The sequence below is a fragment of the Moschus berezovskii genome, chromosome 9 (genome assembly GCF_049115385.1).
Source record: "Moschus berezovskii isolate FMDL1 chromosome 9, NW_MosBer_1.0, whole genome shotgun sequence".
NCBI lineage: Eukaryota > Metazoa > Chordata > Mammalia > Artiodactyla > Moschidae > Moschus > Moschus berezovskii.
In genome coordinates, this window is record NC_142468.1 from 32,978,890 (window position 1) to 32,992,478 (window position 13,589).

The 13,589-nt window shown below is 37.7% G+C and overlaps 1 protein-coding gene across 5 annotated transcripts in view; it reads right to left on the minus strand.

Annotated features, from left to right (window-relative positions):
* KIAA0586 (KIAA0586 ortholog) overlaps window positions 1-13,132 on the minus strand; it is a 132,131-nt gene extending 118,999 nt beyond the window's left edge. For all 5 annotated transcript variants that reach the window (XR_016038178.1, XM_055436633.2, XM_088839563.1 and 2 more), the window contains exons 1-6: window positions 13,017-13,132; window positions 12,249-12,530; window positions 11,263-11,333; window positions 8,699-8,768; window positions 7,528-7,597; window positions 1,236-1,410 (exon numbers count right to left, since the gene is read on the minus strand). Coding sequence is in view for 4 of the 5 variants with exons in the window: in XM_055436633.2 (XP_055292608.2) it covers window positions 1,236-1,410; window positions 7,528-7,597; window positions 8,699-8,768; window positions 11,263-11,333; window positions 12,249-12,504 (642 nt within the window). In the remaining variant the exon portion in view is untranslated. The remainder of the gene's footprint in view (window positions 1-1,235; window positions 1,411-7,527; window positions 7,598-8,698; window positions 8,769-11,262; window positions 11,334-12,248; window positions 12,531-13,016) is intronic.
* Window positions 13,133-13,589: the final 457 nt, after the last annotated feature.

Consider the following 13,589-nt stretch of genomic DNA (forward strand, 5'->3'; position numbering starts at 1 on the left):
TTAAAAAATACCAAATGTGCCACATAGAATTTTTACTTTGGCAGAAAACTAAGATCATGGCATCCGGTCCCATCACTTTATGGCAAACAGATGGGGAAACAGTGGAAGAAGTGACAGACTTAATTTGGGGGAGCTCCAAAATCACTGCAGATGGTGACTGCCGCCATGAAATTAAAAGACGTTTGCTCCTTGGAAGAAAAGTTATGACCAACCAAGACAGCATATTAAAAAGCAGAGACACTACTTTGTCAACAAAGGTCCGTCTAGTCAAAGCTATAGTTTTTCCAGTGGTCATGTATGGATGTGAGAAATGGACTATAAAGAAAGCTGAGGGCTGGAGAATTGATGCTTTTAAACTGTGGTGTTGGAGAAGACTCTTGAGAGTCCCTTGGACTGCAAGGAGATCCAACCAGTCCATCCTAAAGGAGATCAGTCCTGGGTGTTCATTGGAAGGACTGATGCTGAAGCTGAAACTCCAATACTTTGGCCACCTGACGCAAAGAGCTGACTCGTTTGAAAAGACCCTGATGCTGGGAAAGATTGAAGGCAGGAGGAAAAGGGGAAGACAGAGGATGAGATGGTTGGATAGCATCACTGACTCAATGGACATGAGTTTGAGTAAACTCCGGGAGTTGGTGATGGACAGGGAGGCCTTGCATGCTGCAGTCCATGGGGTCACAGAGTCAGACACAACTGAGTGACTGAACTGAACGGAACTGAAGTGGAAAGTAATTACTTAATGGAAATTAAAAATACTTAAACGGAAGTTAAAAAGCAAAAAATAGTAAAAACAAAGTAGGTTTCGATACTTCACTAACCTGAGGCTGAGTCTGGTCAGCATTCTTGGCTCTCCCACCTATTAGCTCTAAGACCTAATGCTAACTCTGACCTGTTTCTCAATCTTCTCTGTTACAAATGGAGGGCTTTGCATACATGATCTGTATGGTCTCTTCTAGCTCTAAAATAAGGATGTCCAGCCATCCCAGCTACCCAAGACTGAGTGGCTCCCAAGATGAGATACTCCACTGCTAAAACGAAGGAATCCAGGATTTTCTAGCAGTAACACAGGGACGAGAGTTAAGTCTCATAACTTCTGAGAAATTATACATAACCACAGAGAACAACGAGAATGCCCCTAGTCAACAGCTGGACACAACAGTTACAAAATCAGTGTCTGGTAAACACTTTTACATTTTACAAAGAAGTTATGACTATCTAGGAAGAAACAGATATACTTTTATCAGTGGAGCTGCTGTTGCAATGGCAGCAGCAGTTGCTGCAGCCACAGTTGTAGCTGAATCAATTCCGCTGGGTGAAATTCTATTCTCCTGGGTAACAGGGTCCTTTTCTGTGCCTGCATCTTCTAAAAGCTGTACCTTCACCTCTTTAAAAACAGGCACGCTTTGAGCTCTGGAAATAAAAAAGGAAAAAAAAGTCTATTCAGTAAGCTACACTGAACCATTAGAAGAAATACAAGTGGCAATCTGCTGCAGGTGAATTTTCTTGATTTTTTTAAAAAAAGATAAATTCCTATTTTTTGCTATCAGCATATTAGTCATTGGGTTAATGAAATCTATTAAGGCTTAGGTCACCACACACTAAGAAAACTAAAAGATAATTCCTAGAAGGCACTGATATTTCAGAAAATATGACTTACACATACGAAAAAGACATGAGCACAATTACAATGATTTATAGTCAAGAAGCACAAATCTGGGACTTCCCTGGTGGCCCAGTGGTTAAGAATCTACTCAGCAATGAGGGGGACACAGGTTCGATCACTGGTCTGGAAGGATCCCATCTGTCATGGAATAACTAAGGCCATGCGCCACAACTGCTGACGTTCGCATGCATAGAGCCCATGCTCTTCCATAAGAGAAGACAGCACAATGAGAAGTCCTGGCACCGCAACAGAGTAGCATCCACTCACTACAAGCAGAGAACACCCACATGCAGCAACAAAGACCCAGTGCAACCAAAAATAAATAAAAATAAATTCTAAAAATTTTAAAAGAAGTACAAATTTAAAACATACAGCAAAGGCTCTAAGTATTCAGGTATCAAGTTTTACTCCCAAAGGAAGACAACCCGAGGGACTATTAAAACTGCTGAAAAGAATTTCTAAACTTCTAACTCATGTAGATTTAATAAATGTCACCTAATTTATTAAAACGGGCATAAAATACATTACTAAGCAGTCTGGATTAAAGATGAGTCTAGAAAATAAATATTCACAATAAGGCATTTAACTAAACACTTATTTTTTAAAAAAAAGACTGGTCAATTTTGTGCTGTGTTTGGCCTAAAAGAAAGGAAAGAAACACTGACAAAATTGAAGAGTGCCTTGGTGGCTCAGAGGTTAAAGCTTCTGCCTCCACTGAGGGAGACCCGGGTTCGATCCCTGGGTCGGGAAGATCCCCTGGAGAAGGAAATGGTAACCCACTCCAGCATTCTTGCCTGGAGAATCCCATGGACGGAGAAGCCTGGTAGGCTACAGTCCACAGGGTCGCAAAGAGTCGGATACGACTGAGTGACTTCACTTTCACTTTAAGGTAAGTCTAAGTAAAATCAGCAGGAATGTACTTCGTCTCCAGCTGCTGGATTTCCACCTTCTGATTTTTAAAAAAGGCACAGAGCTCTTAAACTTACTTCTCTTTGATGTTGCCTCATTTCTATTAAGAGCATTATTTGTCTTGCATTCTCAAAATTTTGAAGTTATCTTAACTTCTCTACCCTTTAGTTACCATCTCATACCCAACTGAGTCATCAGGTTTTCTCAATTATTTCATCACAATTGCAGGAATCATGCCATGGAATTATATAGGCAGGGGAACCCAACAGCCCACCTTTCCTAATTTTCTTCATTTTACAGATGAAGAAAGAAACTGAGGTCCACAGAGATAATGGGATTTACCTGATCATGTCACATAACTAGTAAGTAGCCAAGTTAAGGCCAATGCCCACAAATCTTCCCGTGACATCAGGCTTTTTCTCTCAAAAAAATTCTCCCTTCACAATTCTGCTCTAGTACAAAACCATCATCTCTTGCCAACTATTTCATTCTTCCGGTTTTTATTTGCTTAAAAACTTTTCACACAGATTTCACCATTCAAAAATCTAAAATCATTCCTTACAGACAACTGAATTCAGGCTAATTTCCTATTTGGCATTCCGCTTACTCCACCCTCTGGCCCTGCCCTAGGTTCCAACATGTACTGAACTTTCTGTTTCCTCTCAAATCACGTCTCCCCAGCTGCACTGCTCTCACTGACTACACTACACTACTCTCCCAGGTGACTCCAGGCTTTTTTCACTCTGTTCTCTCAATCTTCTTCACCTTCTTCCCAAGATTCAACAAAAGTCTTACCTTTTCAATAAGCCTGTTCTTGGGGACTTCCCCGGTGGTCCAGTGGTTAGGACTCCGAGTTCCCAATGCAGGGAACATGGGTTCAACCCTGGGAACTAAGATCCTGAATGCCAAAAGGCACAGCCAAAAAAAATAAATAAGCCTGTTCTTATAACACTTCCTCTTGATCATTAATTTCTTTCCATTTACTTTCGATGGGCTTCCCTGATGGGTCAGATGGTAAAGAATCTGCCCACAGTGCAGGAGATCCAGGTTTGATCCCCGGCTCAGGAAGATCACTGTAAAAGGGGATGGCGACCTACTCCAGTATTCTTGTCTGGAGAATTCATGGACAGAGAAGCCTGCTGAGATACAGTCCATGTGGTCACACAGAGTCAGAAATGACAGAGGCACTAACACAACACTTACTTCCAATACCACATAATTGAGGCTTGATAGTCAGCCACCCCACGGTTTAAATGGCTTCCCTTGTGGCTCAGTTGGTAAAGAATCCGCCTGAGACCTGGGTTGGGAAGATCCCCTGGAGAAGGGAAAGGCCACCCACTCCAGTATTCTGGCCTGGAGAATTCCATGGACTGAATAGTCCATGGGGTCGCAAAGTGTCATACACACTGAACGACTTTCACTTTCACAGAATAGACATTTAACAAAACTAAGGGTAACAAAATTAACAATGTATCCAATGTTTCCTCTCACAGCTCTAATCATGCAGTCCTCCATTTATGTACCTATTCTCTCCCCAACTAAGCTCTAAGCAACCTGGAGTTGGGGGCTTTTATACCACATAAGCAGTAAGAAAAAGCACAGGGCTGGTGCTAAATATACATTTAGCTGACTGACTGGTGTACTAAGAAAATTTAATTCAGATAATCCCTATTGTTTAGAATTTATGTCTTTAGTCTGAGTGTGATTTATCCTTTAAGACCTCTCATTCCATATTAATACATTAAATTGACCAACAAGGAAAAAAAATAAGACCAGACATCAACTTCTTTATAAGCTTCAAGATTTTATTTTTTCCTATTATCAAATTAATAAATGCTCAATGCAGCAAATCAACTTCTAAGTGTAAAGAACTAGAAAAAAAGCACATAATTCACCACTCAGAATTCCTTTCCTTTTTGTTTTTTTCTAGAACTTTTTATTCCTAAATCCTCTGAATCTGGCATCTATCTCAATACTACACTGAAACTGCTCTTACGAAGGCTATTAATACCTCCTCTTGCTCAACTCAATGGACACTTTTCAGTCCTTATCTTTATGTCTGAGCAGCTATCAAACTTAGAACCTCACTTCCTCAGTTTTGTTAAGACCACACTCTTCACCTCTGGATACACTTTCTGAGTGGCATTTAGAAATCACGTTGCTATTTCTGCACGTCTCTTAAAGATTCGGTTTTCTTACAGCTCTATCTTAAGCCGTCTCTTTTCACTCTCACACTCCCACCAGGCCAATTCAACCACTTCCAGAGCTTAGACTACTAGCTACATACAGATGACTTATACACATGGATTTTAGCTTAGAATCTTTTTGCCAGTTTGACCTCTATTTGTCTTGTGGGTTAAGAATCCGCCTGCAATGCAGAAGAGACCGGAGATGTAGGTCTGATTCCTGGGTTGGGAAGATCCCCTGGAGGAGCGTATGGCAACCCACTCCAGTATTCTTGCCTGGAGAATCCCATGAATAGAGGAACCTGGCAGGCTACAGTCCATGGGGTCACAAAGGGTTAGACACGATTGAGCACATGGCACAGAGGTTCAATTTGCTATCAGACGTTTTTCACCTGGATGTCTCATAGGTACCTCAAACCCGTGCCAATGTCTAAAGTGAAATTTATTCCCCCAACACCTCCCTTTTTCAATGAATACTATCACTGACTATGCATTTATACAAGCCAAAATCTGGGATCCATCCTTAGCTCCTTCCTCTTGGTCACATCTAAGCATCAATTCCTGTCAATTCTATCTCCAAATTATCTTCCAAACCTGTGTACTCCTCTCCAGGCCAGCATGATTCCCACCTTCACATCCCACCACTTACCAATGGATTCAGGACCAATCTAACCCATCTCTTTAAAAGATCTTCAAAAAGTTCATAGTCAATTGGTTTCCTAGACTTCTAATCCATTTTTTCCTATCTGAGTGAGCCTTTTAAGAAATATAGATCAAACTTTAAAACTTTTAAATGATCTGCAGTTTCTCTTTAAGTCCAAACTTCTTTGGTGCAGTTCATAACCCTGCTTACCTCTCCAGCCACAGGAAAGGTCATTCTACCCTTGTTCTAGATACTCCAGACAGACTTGTCATTCCTCAAAGGCTCCATCCAGTCAATTACCTTTTTTCTACAGGTTTATTGCATATTTTAACATCAAATAGGGCAGATTCTCCATCATTCCATTTTTGTTTTTCCAAAATTAGCCAGTATGTGCATACACTCTCAACTGTGTACCCTTTCAAGTAAATTTTAGAATCACTTTGCCAAATTCCATCTGCCGTTCTCAAAAGACAAAAAGAAAATCAAGTGACACTGACTATAGCAAAATTTCTCTAGAGACACAATTAGACTATCTTTTAACCCAATATGAGAGTCACTTTTATGGTTCTGATTCACACCATTCTCTACACTGCAATAACCTTCTCAAAGGCCCTTCCTAGTTTTTCTTTTTCAATTCTGTTTGTTCATCCTGAAATGGGGAGAGACCTACTGTGAATAAGTAGGAGGGGTAGTAGTCACAGTTACTGCTCACTGTCCACTTGTTTATGAACAACTTCTCCCTCTCAGATCTGAGAGTTCTGACTTGAAGGCAAGTTGATAGAGCCCCTATTGTGGCTGCAAGTAGTCATTTCTACGTGGGGTCAGTTGGATGGAAATGGTAATCACTTTTTCTCCAGTGAATTAGATGTAATCTGAAATTTTTAGTTTATGAACAGAATTTGGGAGACTGCCCCTCCGTCATATCCTTACTTATGCCTTTTCTTATATATTTACAAACTCCAGGATACAATTTACCATCCAACTTGTCCTCCTAATCACCTATCACATACTGGGAACTGGAGGCTGATCGAATATCAAAAGGAAAAACACCATTAAGCCAAAGAACCAGCTGTGAAACTCTGGCTGGCTCAGATCACACTCCTTGAGGTTTGCTGTGCTATGCTTAGTCACTCACTCATGTCAGAGTCTTATACCCCATGGACTGAAGTCTGCCAGGCTCTTCTGTCCATGAGGATTCTCCAGGCAAGAATAGTAGAGTGGGTTGCCATGCCCTCTTCCAGGGCCTTGTGGTTTAGAGGTAGTATTTACTTTGTTAGTATTTTCCAGAGTGTAATATGTATATTTTGAATAACTATAGGTTAAAAAAAGAATAAACTTTACTTTAGTAGTTGTAGAGCTCTGGTCCAGGAGTAGAATACATTTAGCACAGGAACACAAATCTCATTCCACCCCCACTAATGATTTTTAAAAATACTCCTGGTGATACATTCTTTCATGTTTAGCACAGTGCTATTGTCAGGGTTGATTCTGTATTTCATTGGCAGTAAAGATAAAGCTGGAAGGAGGCATTTAGATAGAGTAATAGCCAGTTTTCCTTCACTCCACTCAGATGCTAAGCTTGTCCCTTTCTCAAATCTTATGCAGAGATTAAGAAAAAGTCTAAATGTCCTTTTTCAGTAAGCAGTATTATGTATGTGGTCAAATACGTGACTGCTGCTATGAGTAGTATAGTGAAGTGACTAAGAGAGGACTCTTTAGACAGACTACCTGAATTCCAACACAGTGAATACTTGCTCAATGACTTCTGGAAAATCAATCCCTCTGTGCCTCAGTTTCCTCACCTATAAGATGGGGATTCTATAAAATTGGGATGGTAATGTAATCTATGTTATTGGATTTTGAGAAGATTAAATGAATTAATGCACATAAAGTGCTTACAACAATACCTCTTCAACAACAACCACAGCAACAATAATAACTCTTAACAGCCATTGAGTATTTTATACATGCCCAGCATCATGAAAAACGCTTTATACATATTATCACTCTTATATATGTCACATATTGGAAAAAAAAACTTTTTTCCCTAGGTGCAAAGCATAAACAAAGCTGAATTTAAAGAAACACAAAAAGTGCCTCTCCTATTTTCTGTAAATGAAACTTACTTTTGTTTTAAAACTGCTTTTAGAGCATCTTTCTGTCCCATAGTGTACTGAGAAATAAAGATGTCATTTGCTGCAAAATAAAAAGACAAAAATATACTTTAGATTCCTGGAAATGTATTACATTTTGATAAGCTACTCTAAGAAAAAATTTTAATTAAAAAAAATGTTTGGGAATTCAGCAATATGAATTTTCAATTTAAAAAGACAAGAAACAAATTAAGTGACTTGAGTAATAATAGTCATAACTTGAGACTGTAGGAATAAAATTGTGTAGAAACACTTGGGGCCAAATTAGAGACATTTGTTCAAACTCTAATGAGAACACTGCTTAGCTGAAAACAAAACCAACTACTTTTAAAATGTTATTAAATATATTTTTTCAAAGCATATTTTTAATCTATTATCTTACCAAAGTCTATTCAGCATTTATAATCAGGTATCAGATACCAAACTATGCAATAGGTTGGCAATAATAAAATTATCTTTACCATCACAGATCATTTTCTGGACTTCAGAGATTTCATTAGTAGCTTAACTTAGAAGGAAAAGTGAATTAAAAATGAAAACAAGAAAAAACTGTAAAGCTGTTTAATAAACACCTAAAAAAAACCAAATCAACGAATATCTAAAACTCTTAAAATTCTATCCTGCGCTTCAATTGTGTCTGACTCTTTGTGACCCTATGGACTGTAGCCCACCAGGCTCCTCTGTCCATGGCATTCTCCAGGCAAGAATACTAGAGTGGGTGGCCATGCCCTTCTTCAGGGGATCTTCCTGACCCAGGGATCGAACCCACATCTCTTAGGTCTCCTGTACTAGCAGACAGGTTCTTTACCACCAGCACCACCTTGGAAGCCCCAATTCTTACATATTACAACATAAATGAACCATGAAGACATGCTAAGTGAAATAAATCAATCACCAAAGGACAAAACACTATATATGATTCCACACATATGGAGGTATAATGGAATATATAGAGACAGGAAGCAGAATGGTGGGAAGGGGAATAGAGTTAGTATGTAATAAGAACAGAGTTTTGGTTGGGAAAGATGAAACCTCTGGAGATGGACGGTGGTGAATATACCTAATGCCACTTAAAAATGGTAAAAATGGTAAATTTTACATTATGGGTATTTTACCAAAAAAATTAATAAATCTATCCTTTTACCTTTTTGTCTGTTGTTCTCTTCCATTTTATCCAAAGGCAACACTTGCACTGCAGCATCTTTAGAAAAATCCTTTAGGATATGAAAGAAAGAAACGAAAGGCATAAATCCACTTTATGATTCATTATTTATTACGTACCATTTACTAGCTTATGTGACTACTGTGTCCTAGGAGGACACAACTGTTTGTTTATTTATATACTTAATTCCAGCACCATCATGCTTAGGTACCTTGAAGCTACTCAAAGATTTGTTGAATGAGTATGAGCTGTCAGAAAAGTGAATGAATGGGAACATGAACAAGCAAGCATGGTCCTGAAATTCAGATTCAAATCCCAATTTGCTACTTTCATCAGGGCAACCCATGTTACATTTCAATGGCTATAGTTAAACATAAAAGTATGATTCACTGTGAGACAAATGTAGTTTATAAGGATGCCCAACACACGGCACTACACCAGAAATTAATTTTCACAGTATTCTTTGTCACTGAGCTATACTGTAGTCTCAGAAGACTTCTCTATAGATGTGAAAACTACTGCCAAACAGATTTCTGCTCACATGTGTACCCCAGGATTTCACTTCTAAGATTCTATTCACTGCTAAGACACCATGACATTTTAAGTACTTGGTTCACTTAACATTGCTTCACTTTCCTTAGGCACACATTTTTCCCCTGCTAAATCATTAAATAGAAAAGAAAAAATAATAAAAGAAAATTGATACAAGCTATCTGCTGATAATAGGTGTTAAATTCTTAAAAATAGCCAATGAGACTATCAATACAGTGGAATGCATCTGGGAAATCAGAGAATTCCCACAAAACAGAAAAAGCACAGCACATAAATATGTATTCACAAGAGAATAAATACAGGTGGCAATATAAATGAAAAAAATTTCCCCTTCACTAATAATAAAAGAAATACAAAAACAATATGATGCCTTTTTCACTTATCAAAACAGCAAACTTTATGTTTGTTTAATTTTAATGCTTCATATAAATGAAGATGGAGGGAAATCCACTAATTCTACTCATGACCTTGCTGGAGAATATATATTGATACGGTTTTTATGGAGGCAATTTAGAAATATTACCAAAAATGTGCATATTCTTTTAGTTAATAATTTTACACCTAGAAATTAATATAAGAAAGTGAGCTCAGATACAAACCAGAATGTTCATCACCTGGTTGTACATATTATAAAAATTTCGGGGGAAAAAACATCAATGTCAAATAATAGGAATATGAACATATAAACTATGGTACATACATACACTAAAATTCTGTGAATTTATTAAAAGCTCCTAAGAAAAAAAATCAATGACATGCAACAATAACTTTAATATTACTTAGTTATAAAATAGTAAGGTCCCATTTCATGAAATATACATACACATAGGAAAAAAACTCAAAATGTTAACAGCACTTGATTTTATATAATTGTGGAATTTCTTTTCTCCTTCTTTTTGAATTTTCTATAGTGATTTTAAGGTTTTGCTTTCTTTCTGCACATGTATAAGGATTTGCTCCTTATAGTAGGAAAAGGTATCTCTCATCCTCCAGAAGTAGGAAGAAACAAGTATGAACAGGAGCAAATCTAAATATGAGCATATTGGACACAAACTTCTTTCATTTTCTCTTTAAAATAGCATGGTCAAGTCAATAGAGAATATAATCTTAGCCCTTACTTATGAAATAAAAACATAATGCAAAAAGACTGCAGTTTGTGCTCATGGTAAAATGATAAAGAACTAGGTTTGCTACACAAAACAAGCTGTTCAGCTCAGTTCTGTAATGGAATCCGGCCTGATGATCTTCCAAAGAGAACCCTTTTATGTTCAATTATACAATAACAACATATCCATACATTTGAGAAATTATTTAAATAATTGAATTAAAATACCGGTAACCCACTCCAGTATTCTTGCCTGGAGAATCCCATGGACAGAGAAGCCTGGTAGGCTACAGTCCACGGGATCGCAGAGTCGGACACGACTGAGCAACGGAACGGAACGGAATCTTTAAATAAAGCCTCCTCAAAAAAGTAATAAAAAACATCAACCCAAAGGCTAGGCATTTATTCAGAGACCAAGTACAGCACATAATTATACCTTTTTATGATGAATTGTTGACAAAGTTCATAAGTAAATAGCTTCAATACCATTTTTAGTTTACTTGTTAAATTCACAATATATAGTCAATATTATAAGTGGTCAAAGTCTAATTAAATTGTGTGACCAAACATATTTATAAACAAAATTTTCAGCATTATAAATAAAAAATGACGTTAAGATGAGAATTTCATGTTATTAGCTTTTAAATACCTCTCAAAAAAAAAAAACACACTAAAGGCTTCAGAATAGTTAGAATGAATTCACACTTCACTTTTTAAAAATTCTGTTGTTACAGCTCCTTTACCTTTACCTAGCAGTTTGTAAAAATATGTCTTCGGTAAATGAACTTTAAATAAAAACAAGACCTATTGCTAATCAAAATTTTAAAAAGCCTTATTTGACAATACTTAAAACTTTAACATAAGCATAATTAAGAATTCTTTTGCTTACACTTTCTGACACAGTGGGATTTTCTACTGGAGGCTGCTGATAATTTCTGGCAGAAGTTAAGTCTGATGAACCTAACACAATAAAAGAATCAATTTTAGTGAGTTTTAAATTAGAATTTTCCTGTAGAAACTGTATAATTCAAGAACGATAAATTCCGTATTAATGCAAGACCTAAACTGGAAGCCAATCTTCATGCAAAAAGTTTAAAATGTACTTAATATATACACACCAATGAGGGTTTTCACATCTGATATTTTGGAAAGTAAGGGCTCAGAACTGACAATCGAATGAGATAAGTACAAAAAGTTATACAACGAGTTACACTGTTGAATTAGGACAAACTATGTGTGCAATCACTTGCCAGGAAGAAAACATGCACATGATATAAAAGGCTAAATAAACAGCAGGCCTAGGTTATGCTGAAACCGCCAAGAGTAGCACTATAAAAACTACTTTATTTATTCTTTTCTTTTTCGCACTTATAGTCATTAATCTGATTACCAGTGAAGTGGGTAAAGCAACATATTATCTTTACTTCCAAGGAGCTCAGACAAGTTAAGTGAATTGGATTATGGATGCCATCAAAAGGCAGAAATTGTGCTTTTCTACGATTCCAAACTGTACAGCATTATCCAAACAGAAGATAAAAAGCCAGCCCTACTGGTGACAAAGCACATCACACAGGTTAAGTGTGTCCATCACAGATATGGACAAGAAGAGTGTGCCCAAAAAACACACAAAGAAAAAATAAAATACGAAATGTTTTATTCATTCTATCTACTGAATATGATTCGATGTAGACTGTCACTGCCATTTTCCCAGGAGAAGGGTCACTTTTCTAACGACTGTACAAGCGAGACATATCTTGTATTTAGGAATTTAAACATTAAAAATCCTCTAGGTTTTGAAACACACACACACAAAACGAAATGAAAATAAAGATTTACAAAATCGAAAACTGGTTGAAACTATTTGGAATCACATACCACATAACGTTCCATTCAAGCTTTTCCCAGTTCTAACAGGAAGACGTTTATTTGCAGACAACGCTGGAGGAACACGGGGCAATTCATCTTTCATCAAAGCCAAATTATCTCCCTGATTTGGAGAAACTATCTCACGAAGTCTCCTCGCTGGTACTTTAACCTTTTTTTTCTTTTCCAGGCAAAACTCTGAGCCTTTCATATTATTGGTAACAAACCTAGTACCACAGTTCTGAACAGAATTTTCTTCTGGGTCCATAAAACTTCAGAACAAAATTTTCACCGCTATGAGGATTTACGGGGGCCAGGGGTAGGGGAGAAAAATGAGGGAGGAGTATAATTTAAAAAAAACAAAACGTGAATTTCTGTGATTTTGAAACATGCAATCATCAGCTTTTACATAAAACAGTGCCTGTACAGACTATCCATAAAGCTAGAAACTTCAATTTGGTATTTGACCCAGGATTGATTTACCCATCAATTCCCACTAGAACATATTTACCCATTAATCCCACTCAGTCTATTAATGCACCACGCCAATGAATCTGAAAGCGAGGAGGACAAAAGAACAGCCACATAAGCAATAATAACAACACAGAGCACTCCCTCGAGTACTCCCGGAGAGACGGCAGTACAAAGGAAACCAGATGTGGATGCAAGTTAAAATTTGAGAGTGAGTCAAGCAGGCAAAACGAAATGCTACTTTTTTCCCCCCAAAATCACCCAGATAAGAAGCTTAATAGCTTCCTTTAACCAAAGAGTCTTACACACCCCTTCAGAAGCAATCACCAGACACCTAAATTCACCCTTCCACGTCTCCCGAGAGCCCGGTAACTGCGGAGTCACAGGTCTAATCTGACAACAAGTTCAGTTGCCCGCTGGTCAACACCTACTTTCCTTTAAACCCGCCCTTCAAACACAACACGCATGCGCGCCATGAAAGAGTCCAAATCCTCCAACCAAAAAGCTAAGCACTGTCGGGTGCTTCTCCATCCCTCTCCGGGTGGAAACAAAACTGCCGGCGTGAAACGCTTAAAATGGGTGTGAAATTTTTCTTTTATTAAAGGCAGCGGTACATTGCCCCACAAGACTTAAAACACTGAATAACACCCGAGTCTCGACCAGGACCTGAAGAACTCCCGACCTAGCTGGTTATACACCATTCTTGTTATTTCGTACTGTTTACAGTAATGCTCCCGGAGACCGTTAGGGAAACGGCATTAAGTAAATTAGTTTTACAACAGTTTCGACAGATTCGTGTTGATATTGGCGAGAAAGTCAGAAATACAGAATTTTGTCTAAGAAGAGAGTAAAAAAATAATTATCATGGTACTTAAAAATTCG